A 22,392-nucleotide genomic window follows, 5' to 3' on the forward strand; every position below is an offset into this window, starting at 1 on the left:
CTCTGGTGAGGTTCCGACCTATTTATATAGCTCCAGTGACTGATAGTATCTTGCCAGCCCCTCTGGCAAGGTCTAGTTAAACTATTTAGTCATTTGTGCTGTTAGTACCTTACCAGCTCCTCTGGTAAGGTTTAGCCAAACTTCTTTATTCTCTCATTGTTAGTACTTTGCCAGCTCCTCTGGTAAAGGCCTATTGTTACTTGTGTTGCTAGACCCTCCAGCTCCTGGAGAAGTCTATACTGTTGCACCAAACACCACACCTTACTTACTGCTAGCTATACTGGTATTATTGGTGATTCTGCAGATCACATTGGTGATAGCGTCTGTATTATTGGTGATTTTGCAGATCACAAATAATCAGACGTCTGAGTTGCAGCATCCTATCTTTACAATAGGGATATCAAATATAACCCCAAAAAGTTTTACAAGTACATCAACTCTAAAAAAAGAAAGGTTGACTGTATAGGACTCCTAAAGGATGAGGGTGGGAACTCAATGGTGGATGACCAAGGTAAGGCAGAGTTATTAAATGCTTTCTTTGCTTCTGTCTTCACAAAGGAAACAGCACTGTTGCAAATTACAGAGGCAGAAGAGTCTCAATCTTCTAACTGTAATATTAAATACTTAACGCAGGAAGAAGTGAAGGCAAGACTAAATAAATTAAAAATAGACAAGGCACCTGGCCCGGATGGCATGCATCCTCGGGTCCTAAGGGAATTAAGTTCAGTTATAGATAAACCCCTTTATCTTATCTTTTGTGACTCTCTTGCAACTGGCAGAGCCCCAGTGGATTGGCGTACAGCCGACGTTTTCCCATTATTTAAGAAGGGCAAAAAATCAGATCCAGGAAATTATAGACCTGTAAGCTTAACATCAGTTGTATGCAAACTATTTGAGGGGTTACTAAGAGATACTATACATGACTTCATAGTAGAAAATAATCTTATTTCTCAGCATCAACATGGGTTTACTAAAGACAGGTCCTGTTTGACTAACATGCTCAGCTTTTATGAGGTAGTGAATGCTAATATGGATATTAGGAATGCTGTAGATGTGATATACTTGGACTTTGCAAAGGCCTTCGACACTGTTCCCCACAGAAGTCTGGTGCAAAAGTTGAGGAAGCAAGGACTGGGGAAGAGTTTATGTGCATGGATAGGGAACTGGCTAATGGACAGAAAACAAAGAGTTGTGGTCAATGGATCGTACTCAAAATGGGAGACTGTTAGCAGTGGGGTCCCACAGGGGTCTGTACTGGGTCCAGTACTCTTCAATTTATTTATTAATGACCTAGTAGATGCAGTAGTGAGCAATGTTGCTATTTTTGCAGATGATACAAAACTGTGCAGAATCATCAACTCTCAGGAAGATAGTGTCATATTGCAACAGGATCTGGATAGGATGGCTATATGGGCACATACATGGCAGATGAGATTCAATGTTGACAAATGTAAAGTCATGCATTTTGGTCGTACCAATGGTCTAGCACCATACAAAATAAATGGGATACAGTTGGGGACATCAAACTTGGAGAAGGGCTTAGGAGTACTCATCAACAGCAAGTTAAATAATCGTACTCAATGCCAAGCCGCTGCAGCTAAAGCTAACAAAATTTTGAGATGCATTAAAAGGGAAATAAAACTCGAGATGCTAGCATAATATTGCCCCTGTTTAACTCTCTAGTAAGGCCACATCTGGAATATGGAATTCAGTTCTGGGCACCACATTGCAAAAAAGATATTGCAGTTTTAGAGCAGGTGCAGAGACGAGCAACAAAATTGATACGTGGGATGGAAGGTCTCGCTTACCAAGAAAGGTTATATAAACTGGGTTTATTTAGTCTAGAGAAAAGACGCCTTAGAGGAGATCTAATTAACATGTATAAATACATCAGAGGACAATATAATAGCTTGGCAGATGAGCTTTTTGTCCCTAGGCCTTCTCAAAGGACTAGAGGACATGATCTGCGCATGGAGGAAAAACGTTTTAGCCATTTATTTAGGAAAGGGTTCTTTACAGTAAGAGTGATTAAGATGTGGAATGCATTGCCACAGGAAGTCGTTATGGCAAACTCTATACCTGCATTTAAAGGGGGCTTAGATGCTTTCCTTGCGTTGAAAGACATCCATGGCTACAATTACTAGGTTATGCCTAATGATGTTGATCCAGGGATTTTATCTGATTGCCATCTGGAGTCGGGAAGGAATTTTTCCCTTTTGGGGCTAATTAAACCATGCCTTGTAAGGGTTTTTTCGCCTTCCTCTGGATCAACAGGGATATGTGAGGGAGCAGGCTGGAGTTGTACTTTGTACTGGTTGAACTCGATGGACGTATGTCTTTTTTCAACCAAAATAACTATGTAACTATGTAACTAATAATACTTTTACTACGCATAATGACGTATCAACTTGCTACATCATTATGCGCGGCCACGGGGAAGCAGAAAGGACATACTGCGCAAGGGCAACACAGTATGTCCATTAGACAAGTTAGGAGAGTCGCCTGACTTGCAGTGACTTGTGGAGAAGACCGGGGAGGATTAGAGAAGGCAGCTGACTGAGCGGAACGGAAGGAGCAGTAAGTATTCCCTCTTTCTCCCCCACCCACTGCATATTAGTTTTTTTGGGACATCTGGTATCCTTTAACCAAAACTCAGGCTTCCAGCAGTCTCAACTAACTGTCATACCTGGTGGGGGAGAATGGGGGCGTATAACTGTTTGCAGAGTGGTGCACAACAGAACTAACTTATGAATTGTCCAGATGCTGGTGTTGTGTCTGATCGTGCTGCCTGTAAATCTGCGCTGCCACGCCTGCGCAATAGGAATTGTGCTGCTGCGCTAAACACCCCAAATATCTCCACTTCCACACCTCCTACATTCCCCAAACTTTCAGGGTAAGGAGGGAACTACGTCTGTGCCAAATTGCATCCCCGAGTCCCATTGGTTCACAAGATATGTTTATGTAATATGTCTCTGGAACCAATGGAGCTCGGGAGCTGCAATTTGGCACAGAGGTAGTTGGGGGGGGGGGGGGGGGGAGGGAGGCTACCTACTCTGAAGATTTGGGGAGTGTGGGAGGTGTGGAAGAAGAGATATTTTGGGGGAATAATATTTAAGTTCCCACTGAGCATGCGCGGTAGTCAGTGAGGAAGGCAATTTTCGGGCAGCACGATCAGACATAACACCGTAATTCTTCTCTCCTACAGCTCCCTGGTGCGTCACCTGACCTGCATCGGGTCACGTGACACATCTGAGCCATGCACAGAGGATGCCACAAAGCTGCTAGGAGCTGTAGGAGAAAAGAAGACTGGCACCAGGATGATTTGTTAGTGATTTGCTGTGCACCCACTCCACTGCCTGTCACCCATGGGGGAGGTTAGTGTCGCATTTAACACCAGTTGCTAGACTTCTCAAGTAACCAGCAAGTACACATATCCGGCATCAGGCAATCCCCGCCTGTTCCAGATACATCAATCAGACTCTATTGTACTGATATTCTAACTAGCGCAGTCTTGAGTCAGCATCTCTGTAAAGTACGTTGTTCTTGGTTTTTGTATTTACATATACAGTATGCTGGAAATGTGGAATAGTATACCCATTTCTCAAGGACAAAAAGAGGTTATCATATATTTGCATGTACTACTATAAAGCTAAACATGGAAATGATGACATACAGACCTATTTCCCTCCGAATCTCCACACACTGTTTGGCTCTCGGTACTGAATAGTTGGGACTGCTGGTTGAAGTCATTAAGAACTCAAAACAATACTTATTCCTGCCAATCTCAAACAATGAGCAGTTGAACTGTGAGCCCCTCTCCCCTCTGTGAAGAGAGTTCTCAGCTAAGGTTGTGACACCTTCTCCTGGGCTTCTAGGAAACTCCTTGTAAACAATCATTTTACCCTCCGCATAATTACACGGAGGTGCGATGACAAAGACAGACATCGAGGCATCACATTTTTTCTCAGTTACTGTTAGCAGTTTATATTTAAAGGTCTTTACAAGGTCGACAGGCCCAATATGGGCGATCACCGACTCAGAGTCCATGGGCTTCAGAGACACAGTGACGAAGGCTTCTGGTTGGACAGATGCACAATCAAACTCCACCCACTGAGATGTGGACAATGAGATCTCCTTGTAGGTTTTGTACAGCATAAACTGATCAGTGCTGGGTTCCATCAGCCCCTGAAAGCTCTGAGTGTGCTCCACCTCTAGCAGAACCTTGGACTGCTGTCCCAGAAAACCTGAGCAGAGCTGCTCATTGGTGAAGACCCCGACTTGGAAGGATCGCTGAGTATCCTTAGACGTTCTGTTCAAGTCAATGTGAAACACTGGCCAGGTGACATTCAAGACGTTGCTCATAACGTGAATAGTGCTGTCATTCTTTCCCTCCAGGCTCATCTGAAATTGATACAGGCCAGCTGACATTAAATAGAGACACTCAAATTCCAGAATGCCTTGTGACTTGTTTGCAGGAACCTCCTTACTTGTAATGATATTGTTGTCCTGAACATTCACCAGCGTTACTGAAGCGTTGGATGATGGACTGGAATTATCTAAGATGTAAAATTCCACATAGACTGAAGCTCTGCTGAGAGCAATATGATGGTTTTGCTTCAGAATGAGATATCCAGGATTACTAAAAGCTGAAAAACAAACAAACACGACATGGTTAAAATACACAACAGGTTTCGTCCATATTCATCCACTGTAACGACATATACTGTAGTAGAATAAGAGTAAATTATTCAAGATACCCACTTTTTACGATAATTTTCCTGGTTTCAGCATCAGAAACACTTCCTATATCTATATATTGCTGTACATAGTGTGTAACCCCACCCTCTCAGGGACGAACACGCTGAAACCAGCGCAGGAGATTTGGGCGCAGTCTGCGCCACCATAGACCGTAATAGGTATTACGGCTATAGCAGGCACAGGGAGTAACTTCAGCGCCGTCAGAACCACTTTTAAAACATAATAATTTGGCTTCCAGCAATTGCTGGTAGCAGAATGATTTCATTACCACCAACCATGGCTGCCTGGAGGGGGAATAGTATTTAATACGGCCGGTACTTGTGCAGAAGCGAGATCAGCCATATACCGGCTGAATCCTGCGCCCAAGTCTTCCGCGCCGATACTTCTCGTACCCTCCAGCGATGCTTAGCCTAGGCTGATGAGCAATGTGGAATTCTCCTCCCAGAGAATAATGGGAGACTAGGTGTATTTTGTACTGGCTTCGTAACTCTCAGTAACCAAACATTCTGCAGAGGACAGGACTAAAAATGTTGCTTACTGTGAAAACTTCAAGAATGTAATTGAGGATGAGGAAAGATTTTACGATAGGCGAACATTGATTAAGTCATTTATAAATGAAGATTGAAAAAAAAAAAAAAGCAATTTTGCTTGTTACATTATTTTTACAACAGTTCCTCTTTAAGACAACCAGTCAGATGTGTGACTTAGACACTACTGAAGCCAAAAATATATCGCTGCAACTATAAATAAAGGTGGTAGCCTCCATGTTCCAATCTCCGTATATTTCCTTTAATATATTATTATTGATTTATAAAGCGCCAACATATTCCGTGGCGCTGTATAAAGTAAGAAACAAACACGGGGGACATAATAATACAGACATTGGTGTACACTAATATACATAATTGGTGACAAAATACGAAAACGATACAAACGATACAAAAGACAGAATACAATGTACAGAATTGGTAATGACAGTGATAAAAGTAACATGATGAACAAAATGCATAATGATTTCCAGGATCTCCTCCAATCAAGTCAGCACTATCACTGGTATAAATAGCTATTTATACCAGTGATGGTGCTGACTTGATTGGAGGAGAAGCTGTTTAAGTGTCTACCTGTGCAGAGACACTGCAAGTCAGAGCACATCAACAATTTCCACTCCGTGGGTGCTTGCTTGATACTGAATTACTAATGATTTCCAGGACACTAACATTCTAAATCTACAATATACGAGTGTCATCTGGAAAGTAACCGCTATTTTCAATTAATCAAGAGAAACTTTTTTATTTTATTTTAGACACACTATCCTCTGATTATTTCTCTACATAATCTCCTCCCTTACAGTCACTTTTAATCCCTGTAGTAGCATCACACTCCTCACCTATGGGTAGGATGGTTTGATGGGGGGCTGCATGTTAATGCTACTGAACAAACAGTTGCCAGCATTCTGTAGTCACTTGACAAGTGGTGCAGGAAGAGAAGAGTTTAACTTGACAGATGGAAGTTACATTAGATAGAAAGAATACCTTGCGTGGCAGATAAATGTAAACGGCTGTTACTTTCTGGATGACCTTCGGATTAGTGTGATTTTGTACTAACCACTGCCTCTCTAGCATGGAAATAATCCACGTAGAACAGGTTTAAATCTTCAAAAGACAACAAAAAATCTGCAGACCACCCTCCAATTCTGTAGAGCACTCACAGCATAATTGGGTAACCACCAACCCAGCATACGTGGACAAAGCACCGGAGTTCAGCCTTAGCAATATTTAATCGATTAATAATCAGCGCTGCGTAATATGTTGGCGCTTTATAAATACAATAAATAATAATAATAATAATAATAATGGCAGAATACGAAACTAAAGCCAGGCACAGCCTGCAGTTATGTGTTCTGCCATCATTAACAAATAAAGTTTGCTAAGGTTGAACTCTAATGCAAGGTCTAGGTTTGCTACAGGTGTAAATCTCCACACTGCACCTCTTTTGCAAGGAGCCTAAAAGTATAACTCAGTAATAGTTACATAATTCACCATATATCAGAATCAACTGCCGATTTGAATTCTATGATTAGCAGACAAAATACATAGCGGTTATCTTGGGGAAATGAATTGACATTTTCGAAGAACACTTACCAAAACCCAACAAAAAAAGCAGTGATATGTAGGCAAAGAACCTCAGTGAATGTCTCATTCTGGTACCAACGCTGTGGATCACTCCATGATCAGCATGAATCACCGCAACCATCTGACTGCTACGTCCATAGACCTGTTACCTACATAAACAGAATGCATAGGAGTGAGCTATTCCAGGCATGTCATACACTGTGTTTGCAAACAATGGTCAGAGTCATGGGCAATACTCAACGGACAGCATTTCCTCTTAGGTACAACCTGACATCTATGTTTTTAATCATTTCCATGTAGAGATTTTTTAAAGAGAACCTGCTAGGAGAAAAGATATAACGGGAGAAACATAGATAGAGACCAAGAGCCAAATATAGTGTGAGGCCTGGAACCCACTACAAAGCGCTATTGCTAATCGCAAGCGCTAGCGTTTTTAATTAGAGTTTTGTAAGTGATTTCATGAGCGTTTTCTGGCGGTTTTGGTAGCAATTTTAAAAAATGTAAGCATTTTGCCAGCATTTGTGTAACGATTTGTGATTAGCGTTTTTAATTCTGATTGGTCCTTTCAATTTATTTAAAAATTGTTTTACAGCGTGCAGTACTTTAAAAAAACACTAGCAAAATCGCTCTGTATAGCAATTCATGAGCGATTATGCCAGAGTTTATATACTTTACATTGCAGAAACGCTAGCGCAAGACGCTAACGCTCAAAAATGGTGCATGTCCTGCAAATTCGCTCCAGTGGAATTTGGCCCATCCATTAACCTTAGCTGAGCGTTTAGGAAATTCGCTAACGTTTCGAATTGCTCCATAAACGCTCTAAAAATTGCTTTAGTGGGTTCCAGCCCTGATATCTTTTTAGATACCGTGAATAGTAACACAGGTAGCCCCTGGTTAATGAACGAGATAGGAACTCTAGGTTTTTTTTAACCTGAATCCATTGTTAATGTTGAAGCTTAGTGTTCTTTACACGTATTCCAGTGAATAAAGCCTTGGATCACCACTAGAGATTGTCAATTGGGTGCCAATAATTCCAAGTCGATACGGTTTATGCAAATGTTTTCATAGACATTCAAACAGCTTGAAAATGGAGCAATCAAATCTTACCTCAGTCTCATTGATTTATTCTAATGTAAAGCTGTATACATTTGCATAAAAATTTGCATCATTCTGTATCAAGTTGGAATTTTTGCATCTCATTGACCATCCCTAATCTCTACATAAGGGTAATTACTGTAGCGTATCAAATAACTAATAATCACCACAATCAGACTGCAATTTTTTAAATATGGCATTAAAAATGTGGCAACCTTTTGGGCCCGTTCACACTTAAAAGCGCAAAACGGTAGCGCTTAGCGCGGGTGATTTCACAGCGATTAGCACGGTAAAATCATTGTACACTTCCGTGTACAAGCACTGCACCGTGATCGCTCGAGAATCGCAGTAAAATGCAGGCAACACGTTTTGCGATTGCCGTTCCTGGGGCTCACCGAAACATGGATAACTCCATCAGACACAGTGTCTCCAGCTGCTCTATCATATGGTAGTCTAAAATTTAGTCAAGCCCCTAGACCTGGCCACAAACAGGGAGGTGGAGTGGGGATTCTCGTCTCTGAACACTGCTCCTTTAAGCCACTCACACCACTGCCCGCACTCTCACTCTCATCCTTTGAAGTTCATGCTGTCCGTCTCTATTCTCCATACCACATCCAGATTGCTGCTATCTACCGCCCGCCTGGTCCAGCCTCTACTTTCATTGATCACTTTTCAGCATGGCTTCTCCAGTTCCTCTCCACTGATATACCCTCTATCATCATTGGAGATTTTAATATACCCATCGATACTAACTGCCCTACTGCCACCAAACTGCTCTCTCTCACCTCCTCGTTTGACCTCGCACAATGGTCCTCCACTTCCACCCACAAAGACGGTCACACTCTTGACCTTGTCTTTACCCGCCTCTGTTCTATTTCAAGCTTTCATAACACTCCGCTTCCCCTCTCAGACCACAGCCTTCTTACCTTCTCAATCAATTCTTCTCTACCGTCACCTCCTCCAACACTACACCATACAGTCACGCGCAGGAATTACCGCAACCTGAATGTGAATTCCCTGACTGAGGCCTTGCAACCTCTAAGTACTCTGTCTTCCTACACTGACCCAGAGGCAGCATCCAGTTACTTATTTAGCGTAGTCTCCTCTGCCATGAATTCAGCCGTTCCACTCACCACCACCTGCCCCCGCCAAACTAACCGGCAGCCCTGGCTCACTGAACAAATCAAACAGCTGAAAAGGCACTCCAGGGTGGCAGAAAGGTGCTGGAGAAAAAGCACTGCTGTAGAGGACTTCAATCACTATAAACAAACTATGCAGGAGCTCAGGGATGCCCTCACCTCTGCTAAGCAGTCTTATTTCTCCTCGCTCATTTCCTCACAGTCCCACAACCCAAAACAATTGTTCAACACCTTTAACTCCCTACTTCGTCCCCCACCTCCTCCCCCTACCACATGTCTGTCAGCCGACGACTTCGCATCATACTTTACAAGCAAGATTGATGCAATACGTAATAGCTTCAACACGCAACCACTTTTACCAGCTCAACCGTCACCTATAAATTCCTTCTGTCCGCCTGCACCCTCGCCCACCACTAACTGCCTTCCCCCCGCTCCACAAGACCACTCTCCCACTCTGACATCTTTCACCACACTAACTGAACAGTGTCTTTCCTCACTAATCTCCAAAGCGCATCTCACTACCTGTGCCCTGGACCCTATTCCCTCTCATCTAATCCCCCAGCTTTCCTCCTCCTTTAATCCCGCTCTAACAACTCTATTCAACCTTTCTATCTCCACTGGCACTTTTCCTTCCTTATTCAAACAAGCTATAATCACACCACTAATCAAAAAACCCTCTCTCGATCCAACTTCTCTATCCAACTACTGTCCTGTCTCTCTCCTCCCCTTTGCTTCTAAACTGCTGGAACGTCACATCCACTCAGAATTGTCTGCCTTTCTCTCTAGCAACTCCTTACTTGACCCCTTTCAATCTGGATTCCGCACACAGCATTCCACTGAAACTGTCCTCACGAAAGTTGCTAATGACCTACTGGTAGCTAAATCCAAAGGCCAGTTCTCCATTCTAATACTCCTTGACCTTTCCTCTGCCTTTGACACGGTTGATCGTGCTCTGCTTCTGCAGACACTGACATCTTTAGGAATCAAGGGACAAGCACATTCCTGGATCTCCTCTTATCTCTCTGGACGCTCTTACACTGTCTCCTTCTCTAACACCAATTCCTCTCCACACCCACTGTCTGTTGGTGTACCTCAAGGCTCTGTTCTTGGGCCACTTCTTTTCTCAATCTACACCCGTGGCCTGGGACAACTAATTAACTCTTTTGGCTTCCAGTATCACCTCTATGCGGATGACACCCAAATCTATCTCTCAGCTCCTGACCTGTAATCACTACTATCCAGAGTCCCCGACTGTCTACGTGCCGTTTCTGCATTCATGTCCTCCCGCTTCCTCAAACTCAACATGACTAAAACGGAAATTGTGATTTTTCCACCATCGCTATCTTCACCCCCACCAATTGCAACCATACCGGTAGACAACACCCCAATAACCTCAACCACTAAGGCCCGCTGCTTGGGGGTTATACTTGACTCAGAGCTCTCCTTTAAACCTCACATTGCCTCATTAACCACCACCTGCTATTTCCAGCTCAAAAATATATTCCGTATCCGTCCCTTCCTCACACAAGAAGCCACCAAAATGCTTGTTCATGCCTTAATCATCTCCCGCCTAGACTACTGCAACACCCTGCTCTGTGGCCTACCAAAAAACAGGCTAGCACCTCTCCAATCCCTTCTAAATTCAGCAGCCCGCCTCATTCACCTTTCCACACGCTCTTCCGATGCAGCCCCACTGTGCCATTCTCTCCACTGGTTACCCATTACCCAGAGGATCCAGTTCAAACTCCTGACTCTAACATACAAAGCCCTCCACGAGTTGTCTCCTCCATACATCTCCTCACTAATCTCAAGATATTGTCCCTCCCGCAACCTTCGCTCCTCCCAAGAAATTCTCCTGGCCTCTAAGCTGATCACCTTCTCTCATGCTCGCATCCAGGACTTTACACGAGCATCATCCCTTATCTGGAACTCTCTTCCACAGCCTGTACGTCATGCTCCAAACCTGGACATCCTCAAACGCACTCTTAAAACACACCTTTTCAGACAAGCTTATAACATTCTATAGCCCTTATTTACTTCTCTGTCACAATGTAATCAGAGGCAAAGAATCACTGCCTCATCCATCCTCCACCCCCTTACCTAGTGTGTCCCCCACAACCCATCAGATTGTAAGCTCGCAAGGGCAGGGTCATCCTCCTAATGTTTACTGTTCTTGTAACAATATTTGTGCTGCTTGGAACTCTGCTGTACATTTGTTAGTGGTATCTATGTTCCCCTTGTCGTCTTATTGTGTTTTGTAAAGCGCTGCGGAATATGTTGGCGCTATATAAATAAATAAATAAATAATAATAATAATAATAATAATAATAATAATGTGAGATCACTGCCATTCAGTTTTAATTGCGCTAGCGCTTTAAATAGCACTAGCGCTTTGGGGATTATCGGGAATCCCCCGCTAATCGCCGTAGTGAGAACGGGCCCTCTAGCACATTATTATTATTTATTATTTAGTATTTATATAGCGCCAACATATTACGCAGCGCTGTACAGTGTATATATATATATATATATATATATATATATATATTGTCTTGTCACTAACTGTCCCTCAAAGGAGCTCACAATCTAATCCCTACCATTGCCATATGTCTATATTATGTAGTGTAAGTATTGTAGTCTAGGGCCAATTTTTTAGGGGGAGCCAATTAACTTATCCGTATGTTTTTGGAATGTGGGAGGAAACCGGAGTGCCCGGAGGAAACCCACGCAGACACGGAGAGAACATACAAACTCTTTGCAGATAGTGCCCTGGCTGGGATTCGAACCAGGGACCCAGCGCTGCAAGGCGAGAGAGCTAACCACTACGCCACCGTGCTGCCCCATTACCACTTCTATATAAATTGCCACATTACCACTTCTATATAAATTGTCCCCAATAGTTCATTTACAGTACACAGACACTTTCAACAATTGTTGCAAAGGAAAGTCTTGAAATATTCTGAGAATGAACATTGTACACTGAGGTCAGCCGTTACAGATTGCACCTGATGGATCACGGATAAGATCATCAATAGTACCCAAAGACAACAATGAAAATGATAGTGTGCATGAGATGCAAGAAGTAACAAAAGAAAAATAAGGAAGACAGCCCCAGAGCTTGTCCAATCTCTTGGTGAGGAGAACAAATCAATTTACTGTGTTTAAAGGAACACTATCGATTTAACATGTTTTTAAACTGGGATGGGAATAATTTGTCTAAGTGTTCCTAAGCACTGCTCTGTATCTCCACCTGTGTATCTCTTCCTTTCACATTGGTATGTGTATCAAATTCCTTTCACAATTCACTGACAGAGGGTGACGGATCAGTGAATCATGAGGGGAGGTAGGGAATCTATCTTTCTACGTCTGTTAACCCTGTGTGTATTTAATATCTTTTGCAGATGACAGGTCTCACTAGCTTAAACTGCAGCTGCTTGTCCCTCTGAATGAGCTGTCTGAGGAGAATAATACACTGAGAGCAGAGGAATTGTTATGTGCAGCATAAAATAAACATTTGTAATTGTGTGAGAAACATGATTCCAAGGCACGACTTTCATACTAAAGTGTTTTTTTTTTTTTTTGCTTTCAAAGAAAAATACTCTGTAGTCTTCTGAGATATGTAGCGACCAGCACTGGCTGTCTTGTCACATTTCTCATGAAGCACAGACTCCCCTTTGGTAATGATGTGTTCCAATGCAGCAACAACCTTCACACAACGAATTACAGCTTTTGCCTCTGATATTTAACATGAAAAGTAGTAAAATGCTTACTAGAGCTACTTAGACATTATTTGTACATTGTCATTTTAGAACACTTGGTTATTGATAGTGTTCCTTTAACTGCTTATAATTGTGTAACTGCTATGTGCATACACCTAAACATTACAGCTATTCAGCACTTTCAGAGTGTAGAAAAAGTGATTCTGTTTCAACTTTTTTTATGACCCCCATAAATGATTTTATAATTATGGTAGAAGAGAAAGTGGCAGAAAAGGACATTGCATCATGTAAGAAGCAGGTTACCCTCCTTGTCACAGGAAGTCGATGATTAACACCTTACATTCTTACATAACTGACTTCTTATGTGAGTCACAAACAACTGCTAATTTCTGAGGTTATGACGGCTGCCAAAGGAACTCATTTGCTTATTCAGGTCTTGGGCAGATCTCAGCAGGTACCAAACTTTCACTAAATGACATCTGTGCCTGGTTACAGCAGAGTCATAGCAATGTAAATAATACCTTTGGCTGCATCATGTGAAACTTTTCTAGTGCTCCTCATAAGGCGGCATATCATGTAAAACATGCTCTACTATAATATACATAAATGTTTTTTAAGAGAAACAACTTTCACTTAAACCAGGACAGTGTATTAATACATTTAATACCTGACAAAGTCCTGTATTTGCAATTAAAATGATAGGTTGGCTCACCTGTACATGCTGTCACTCACTTCCTGTCTCAACCGCCATCTGAGAACCCACATGGACCTGCAAAGACCACGAGAACAGTTCATATGTACAGTATTAGCTTTCCAAGGTGGGATACAGTGGTGTAACTATAAATTGTGCCCCCCCTCCCCCTCCCATGTTCAGACTTCCTTACCCTTTCCCTTGTTGAGTTTCCCACACAGCCAGAGACCCCCTCTGCTAGGAGACATAACAAGTGTGATCACCATTCCTCCACTTATAACAGTGCAGCCACGATGACTCCGCCCACCCATAATGAGTGTGGCTGCACTGCAACTACTCCGGCTCTGAAGGTTGAGGACCTGTATAGGAGTAATGAAATGGGGTCACCCATTTGCTCTGGGCCCCCTGCAGCTGCATCCCCAGTAGTTACACCTCTGGTGGGCTATGCAAATAAACATTGAGTACGATTAGGATTAAACTCTGACATAACAGTCAATAAAAATGTGTTTTCCTACTTTTTATTACCCATACAGTTACCATATTTGCTGTTGTGCACAAGTAATATTGTCTTTTACAAGTTCCCAAAGTACAATTTATCTGCTCTGAAAGCTGCCATTGCATTTTTTTTGCATAGCTGCTGTTTTGATATATTAGAATCCATCTAGTGATCCCTTCTCAGCTCTTTCTACTTCTATGCGTGCAGCTCAGTTTTAGCACTGCTGCTATTTTTTATTAATTGTAGCTGATAAAAAAAAATTACATTTCTTTATCAACTACAATTAGATTTTCTCGCACTGCACATGCACTGGAGGATCGGTTAGTTTCGGCGCGGATGCACGGGGCCGGAAGAAGACCCAGGTAAGTTAAACTGCTTAAGCACATGGAGGGATAGTTTACCTTATGCTGAGAAGCACAATACTAAGAAAGCTCGTACTGCGCATGTGCAGGACGCAGCAGCGGTGTGAACGTGCGCATGGCCTGGCTTTAGGTTACCTTTAAGACCGCTTGCTGCCACTGGGAGGAAACTTCAGAGAGGCTCTTTGACTGACAGAGCTAGTCGAAGAAGAAGAGGATCTGGGATTGGAAACAGGAGGAACCCCTAAGACAACAAGCAGCATCCAGGATCTCTGCATAATGTAATCTAGCCCTCCATGGGCTTGATTCAATTTATTTTCCCCTTCCAATTCAGGAGTACTTTAATGTGCTGTTAGGTCAACCAGTTGCCTGGAGTAAGAACCTGTTGCAAAATAATTTCTGTTGCAAAATAATGCAACCAAATTAGACAGTTTTTAAACCCTCTCGTATCAACATTTGACACACTGTAGAGATAACAAGTGGCAGAAAAAGTGGCATTCACATATGACTCAATGGGGAGAAGCAGGAAATTTGGGCGCCTGATAAATAGGGCCTGTCCAATTGAAATTTTTCACTTTGAGAATTATCAGTTTGAAAATTATCGTTTTGAATTTAATTTTGAGAATTATTTTGTAAATTATCATTTAGAAATGTATTGTTTTAGAAAGGTATCCTTTTTTTAAATTACGTTATTTGTGGCAGTGGAAGGGTGATTTAAGGTTAGGCATCAGAAAGGGTGTTTCTGATGCTACAGACCTGTCTCTAACCTCCCCTTTCTGGACAAGCTAATTGAAAAAGCTGTCTACCTCCAGCTAGAAGCCAAAATCCTACAAAACAACAGTTATGACCCATTCCAGTCTGGCTTCAGGAAACACCACAGCACTGAAACTGCCCTCATCCAAATATGCAACCACCTGCTCATGGCAAGAGACAGAGGAGAGTGCTCCATCCTGATACTGCTAGACCTTTCTGCAGCCTTTGATACAGTTGACCATGACATCTTGATAAACAGGCTACAGGAATACTGCAATACTGCGGCATTGATGGCATAGTTCTTCAGTGGTTCCAATCCTTCTTAAATGGCAGAACCCACAAAGTGTCTATGGGGCCCTTCCTGTCCACCCCTGTATCACTTAAAGAGAACCTGTACTGAGTAAAAATATTTATAATAAACACATGAGGTAACTTCAAATGAACATTACATAGTTACCTTGCCATCAGTTCCTCTCAGAGCTCACCATTTTCTTCTGACAATAATCCCTTCCAGTTCTGACAATATTTTGTCAGATCTGAAATATATCAGTTGCTGTCAGTAAAATATCAGTTGCTGTCAGTTATAGCTAAGAGGAAAACTGATGTACCAGGTAAATGTCCATGTTTCCCTATGGCTCAAGTGGGCGATGTTACAGTTTAAGGCCCCGTTCACACTGCACGCGTTTCCAGCCGCGTTCTGGAAACGCGTGCAGGTGGCCGACACGCACGACATCAGACATTGCATAGAGTGCAATGTCTGATGTTCACACTGCATGCGTTCCGGACCTGTGCGGTCCGGGAACGCATGCTGCACGCATTTTTTGTAAAAACGCGTGGCTGTCCCATTCACTTTTCAGTGTTGGGATCAGCCACGCAACGCACACAAACGCGGAAGGCGTGCGTTCGTACGCATTGCGTTCCGCGTGCGTGCCCATCCGCGTTTGTGATGTGAACGCGGCCTAACTGTGTGCTGACCAGAAAGCTGTTATGGGTAATGGCCATTTTCAAAATGGAGGACGGAAAATTCCCTTGATCACAGTGAACAAACAGGACGCGGGAGAGGAGAAAGACACTGGGGAGTAGACTACATGGAAGGTAAGTATGACTTGTGTATGCTTATTTTGACTTTTAATTTTCAGTTCAGGTTTTCTTTAAGTATGGGGTGCCCCAGGGCTCAATCCTCTCTCCCCTGCTTTTCACGATTTACATGTTACTGCTTGGAAAACTAATCCAAAAACATGGCCTGACATACCACTGCTATGCAGACGACACCCAACTATATCTTTCCTTCAAGCCTGGTGTGACAGACCCAATTCTAACTATAAACGCCTGCTTACGTGAACTACAACAATGGATGAATGACAACTGGCTGAAACTAAATGCAGACAAAACTGAAGTCCTTCTGATTGGAGGGCAGGGCATGATAACAAAACAACTTAACTTGCATTCTTCACCACTGGGAATAGGAGGCACGGATTTACGCAGCTCTGACCATGTGCGTAGCCTGGGAGTTCTAATTTATGGAGAGTTAAACTTCAGAACTCAAATCTCCGCTGTGGTGAAATCATCCTATTTTCACCTTAAGAACATTGCAAAAATCAAGCACCTCATTCCCCCAGAAGATCTGCCAACCTTAGTCCATGCCTTCATCACATCCCGACTAGACTACTGTAATGCTCTCTACACTGGCCTTCCAAAAAAGGTCTTGCACCGCCTACAGCTGATACAGAATACTGCTGCCAGACTGCTAACCAACCCCGTCACTGCCACATAACACCAGTCCTGCACTCCCTTAACTGGCTACCTATAGAATGGAGGGTCCTATTCAAGATCGGCCTACTGACATTTAAATTCCTGAATAATCTAGGCCCTGGATACATGAAAGATATGTTGCAGCTATGTAGCAATCCTCGCATTCTCAGATCCACAGGTTCTAATAATCTAGTCATACCCAGAGTACACTTGGAATCTTTTGGTCCCAGAGCCTTCTGTCATGCTGCCCCTACGTTTTGGAACTCCTTACCTCAACAGATCAGGACAGCTCCATCCCTGGACGTGTTTAAATCCAGACTGAAAACCCACCTGTTCAGTTTGGCATTTGCAGAAATATAACTTTTGTTGTGTGAATACTTCATCCTACTACCAATTACTGAATCTGAGAGAGCCTAAGCGCTTTGAGTCCTATGGGAGAAAAAGCACTATAGAAATGTTATTGTATTGTATTGTATTGTGTTTTAGGGTTAGGCATCAGGAAGGGGGGTTTTAAGGTTAGGTGAAAGGAAGGGTGGGGGGGATTCTTAGGGTTAGGCATCCGAGGGGTAGGGTTCTGTGTGAGATTAGGGTTAGGTGTAGTTGTAGTACAATATTGGTGGTAATTACCAGTGTTTTACTATCGTCATTACTACTGTCAATTTTTCCGTGTTCATTTGGTGTGCAATATACAACGGTATTTATCGTTTACACTTATTTCAGCTTCACCCCGCATCCTTTTATTACTGTTATTTTACAATATGTATTAGTCTAACAGAGATATTCATGAAAACAATTGTTATAAACAATGTTTTGAAATTGCGGCTTCCACCCCATGCCCTTTTTTCACCAAACACCAAAGGCTTCCTCACAGGAGAAGAGACCATAGTGATTACTCATCAGTTTGCTGCTGGTCTGCACAGTCTAAGGGCCTGTTTCCACTACATGCAGATTCTGCATGCAGAAAACTGACTCCAATGAATGCCTACGGGAAATCTGCATCAGAAAAATCACGTTCAGTGGAAACAGGCCCATAGACATTCATTAGAGTCAGTTTTCTGCATGCAGAATCTGCGTGTAGTGGAAACAGGCCCTAATCACTAAGTCCTTACAGGTTTGTGTATATCAGTGCCCAATGGAAAAGGGCAGATGGTGCTGTTGGCTATGCTGTTTGGCTGGGTTGTCTATAGTTTTCTGAATTCTAATATACAAAAAAATTGGCACCATTCTTCTTTGGAGTTGTGCCAGCCAACCATTCTAACTTCTGTAGAGTCATGTGAACAGCAGAACAGGCTTGAACAAATTACAAATGTTCTGGCTGATGGTATGTTTGATATATCCTGAATTTTATGTGTGAATTTAGTTGCTCTTCTGGACTGCAACTTCAAGGCAGAACTTTATTTTAGACAGAACTCAAAAAGGTTATGTGAGCCTCACGTAGCAATCTGGTGAACCGATCTTGGGCAATTTTACCAGATCTAAATAGTATGACAGCACACCCAAATTCATACGTGTTATCCCTTCATTGTTCAATTGGGCGCAGGGTAAGCCGAAAGATGGCTCACCTTGCTACAGGTGAAACTCGTGAAAAACAATTCCCCCTCCGAGTTGTAGGAACTTTGAGGAGACATGGAATTTGTGTGCCAGCTATTGCCGACACCAGAATTACAGGGATTCCTTGAGAAATCCCCCTTCGCCGCCACAACTGTATTAACATTACGGTCTATGGCAGTGCCCAAGTCAGGCATAGCGCGGCGCGGATCTAACGTGGAGATGACCTGATCCAAACCCAAATCATCTGTTTAATAGCATTTCATTTGTTTCAACCTCCTACCCAGAGTACTTTAAGTTGGGCTCACGGGGTTCTGGAACTTGTCATAGTTGATCTATTATATTAGGTTTAAGCAAGAAGTTTTAAATCAGGATGATACCATTTATTAGGTTTAGAGATTCAAAAAATAAGTATAAAGAATATACTGTATATTAACCTGAATAAGTATTTATTGTTCATTAAAAGCATCAAGGAAAGTTGGAAAAGCATTTATACACAATTATGATGTACTCCTAAGCATCTGTATGCATCAGGGGGTATGTGAGATGATTATTCAAAACAGGATACTTCGCTAATCATTAAAAAAGGGGCACATGCTGTAATAATGATAGAATACACTGGTCTACACCAATTCATATGAGGCTGAAACAGGCAGGACTGGACAATATCACTTTGCTGAGCTGACTTCAGCACTATTTTCACATATTGAAGGCACTTGGCAGGCTTAAACTTTTATTTTATAGATATAGACTACGCTCCAGAATTTGGTGTCCTCCTCCTTTATCAGGTGTACAGTACAGGAGATGCAAAGCAGGAGGACTCTACAATATGTAGTGTTGAGTGTCTCCTCTACTTGGAATATTTGGATACCAGAATGCTATACCTCAGAGGGAGCTGCATCAATACTTTTGCTACTATTAACAGTTCACACCTCATCAGTGGTGATGTGATGCAATGGGTCCATTGTTACAAAGCAGAAGATGTGCCCATGTTGATGTGCACAATGTTAGTTAATGAAGTTGCCCATTGGTCAGTTGCTTCTTCGTGTGTGTTACATCCCATGCCATTGCAAATGTTGTTTTTGAGTGCATTATATGTGCATTATAACGCAATGCCTCAGTGTGAAACTAGCCGTAAAGCGGACCCCAACTCTTGCACAGCACACAATGAAAAGGCTTTATTCCACATATAGCTGATGAAGAGTTCACTTCTCTGCATTTCAAAAATTAGATTGAAGAGTCTAATTAGCTCTTAACAAATGTGAATAGACTGCAGGAGAGCTCTGCCTAGGCAGCTCTGGCATACAGTAAACACTGAGGCTTAAACCTTTCAGTGCTCCCTGAAAAAGTGAAACCTAGCAAAACTTCAGGTTTTTTTTTTAGGATTTCCATAAGTTGAAATGAAGATTTTTTATTATGCTGTGGCTAATCTTTTAGAGCAGAGAGGAAATTCAGAGTTTAGATCAACTCGATGTGTGATATGCAGAGATAGCAGACAGCACTTTCTGATGGGCACACTTGTGTGCTGCAGTGTAATCTGACAATGCACTGTTGCATGCATTGCTGAGCTTTGCCCACTTTAGCATAGTTGAATGGAGTCAGTTCTGCAACAGAGAACAGCACAGGTGCCAGGCGTCTTTGTAAAGCACATGGCCACCTGTGTTGTATTACGACACAAATGTGCACACACTAAAGAGAGAGGGAGGCTTGTCTCAGTCACTTTCCAGTTCATACTGCACACTGTATAAGGTCTGGTATGAGGAATGAACGGGTTCTAGGCAATTTTAATAGATAACAATGGAAAGAACTGTTCATTTCCTGCAGTGTCACCAGAAACAAGTAGAAAAAGAAATTTCCTTAAGTCTTAAAAAGTGTTCTCCTTTAAAGGACAACTAAACCGAGAGGGATATGGAAGCTGCCATATTTATTTCCTTTTAAGCAATACCAGTTGCCTGGCAAGGCTGCTGATCCTCTGCCTAAAATACTTTTTGCTATAGACCCTGAACAAGCACGCAGCAGATCTGTTACTCTGACATTATTGTCAGATCTGACAAGATTAGCTGCATGCTCGTTTCTGGTGTGATTCAGACACTACTGCAGCTAAATAGATCAGCATAGTGGCCAGTCAACTGGTATTGTTTATCTACTTTCCAACCACAGTTTTTTTTTTTTCAGAGCAATTTTCACATCACGCTCCTCCCATTCATTCGCTAATACATTTTTGACACAAATTAAGCTTTCTTTGGGTGGTACTTTTTGCTAAGAATTATTTTATTTTATATGCATTTTAAAGGGAATAATAAGACAAAAATGAACAAATTCATTATTTCTCAGTTTTCAGCCTTTATAGGTTTAAAATAAAACATTCTGCTTTGGATGCAACCCACACATTTTATTTGCCCATTTGTCCTGTTAAACAATGTATGGCAATAATACTTTATCTGGAAATAATGGTGCATTTTTTGTTCAGTGATTTTTAATACTATATACACTAATTTCAAGCCTTTATTTGCAAAATTACCAGTAATGTACCCTCACGACATACATATTAAAAAGTCCATAAGGTAACAAATTATGTTTTTTTTTTTTTTTTAATGGTGTCATTTTCTTTTTTAACAAGTGTTTTATTTTGGTAACTATAGGGCAGGAGTGTAAGGGGTTATAATTAATAAATATATATGTATTTCTATATATAAAGGGGTATGGGGTGCATTTTTACTTTTTGGCCACAAGATGGTGCTACACTTAATTGCAGAGAACTAGGAAGTAGTAAGTGTATCTGTTTACTTTTGGTTTTGTTTATGAAATGCCAGCATCTCGCTGACGCCGGCTCTTATTCATTACAGGCACTGTGATTGGGTTTGGGAACAAGCTGTTCCCATTCACTGATCACTGAGTGGCGGGATTCCGATGAAAACGAACGGCAGCGGCGCAGCGATTGGGAACAAACAAGTACGTGTATTTACGCCCCTTGTGCTGAAGTGAAGTTTCCAGGGGCATAGATACACTATACAGCAGTTGGGAAAAAGTTAAAAGGAAATATATATGGCAGCCTCCATAGTCTTCTCACGTCAGTTGTCCCTTAAGCTCAAATGTGCTCTCTTTCTACTGAACAGTCAGCAAAAATAAAATGTATGCAGTTCACCATAGCAGTAAAATGTGTCAAGTGAAAGGTTTATAAGCAAATTTATTGTGAAGTTATAACAGGTATTTAAATATGAACTGCTCTATTAGAACTCGGTTTTATTAGAAATAACTAAATATAACCCTATAAACTTGTAAAATGTACAGCCCCTATATTTAATAATTTTAGTATGTTTTTCTCCTGCACCTGTCATTTACATCCTATGGGTGTGGAGGAATATGAGGCTCTGCTTAGGAGTGTTTCACTCTCCTGCAGCACATCATAGATACAGCATAACAAGGGCTCCTGCTCTGTACAACTAGTTACTAATGTAGAAATAGAGATAGTTTGTACTCCGAGCATAGTACTGTTGCCATAGTTGTAAAGAGCAACCTTAGCTTACTGTTCATGTAAAGCTAGCCATATACTATACCAGTGCTGTCCAACTTCATGGACAGGGGGCGTGGCTAGCACCAAATTGAGGCGGTGGAGAATCAAGTGAGTGCGGCCCACGAGCCACCGGTTGGACAGCACTGTACTAAACAATTTGTGGTAGATCAGGTAAAATATTGCAATTCAAAAGATTTTGCTCTTTTACCTCCCCTACCACTTTAAACCTATAGATATTCACAGCAGAAATCTTGTCTGATATCCATCTCATCCCCACAGCAGCTGGCTTTGTATTGCCCTATGCAGTAGCACAAAAACAAGACACAGAACATTTATACAGGATCTTCTAAAAAAATTAGCATATTGTGATAAAGTTCATTATTTTCTGTAATGTACGGATAAACATTAGACTTTCTTATATTTTACATTCAAATAC

At 41.9% G+C, this 22,392-nt stretch overlaps 1 protein-coding gene across 2 annotated transcripts in view; it reads right to left on the reverse strand.

Moving 5' to 3' along the window:
* The window catches only part of LOC137543989 (thrombospondin type-1 domain-containing protein 1-like), a 47,173-nt gene that overhangs the window by 18,263 nt on the left and 6,518 nt on the right, over positions 1 to 22,392 (reverse strand). The window contains exons 1-4 of one of the 2 annotated variants that reach the window (XM_068265046.1): positions 15,600 to 15,627; positions 13,556 to 13,612; positions 6,900 to 7,039; positions 3,678 to 4,646 (exon numbers count right to left, since the gene is read on the reverse strand). In XM_068265046.1, coding sequence (XP_068121147.1) covers positions 3,678 to 4,646; positions 6,900 to 7,011 — 1,081 coding nt within the window. In that variant the 5' untranslated portion in view covers positions 7,012 to 7,039; positions 13,556 to 13,612; positions 15,600 to 15,627. Of the gene's footprint in view, positions 1 to 3,677; positions 4,647 to 6,899; positions 7,040 to 13,555; positions 13,613 to 15,599; positions 15,628 to 22,392 lie in introns of those variants that run through there. The other variant, XM_068265045.1, reaches the window with a different exon arrangement.

This window comes from Hyperolius riggenbachi, chromosome 2 (genome assembly GCF_040937935.1).
Source record: "Hyperolius riggenbachi isolate aHypRig1 chromosome 2, aHypRig1.pri, whole genome shotgun sequence".
NCBI lineage: Eukaryota > Metazoa > Chordata > Amphibia > Anura > Hyperoliidae > Hyperolius > Hyperolius riggenbachi.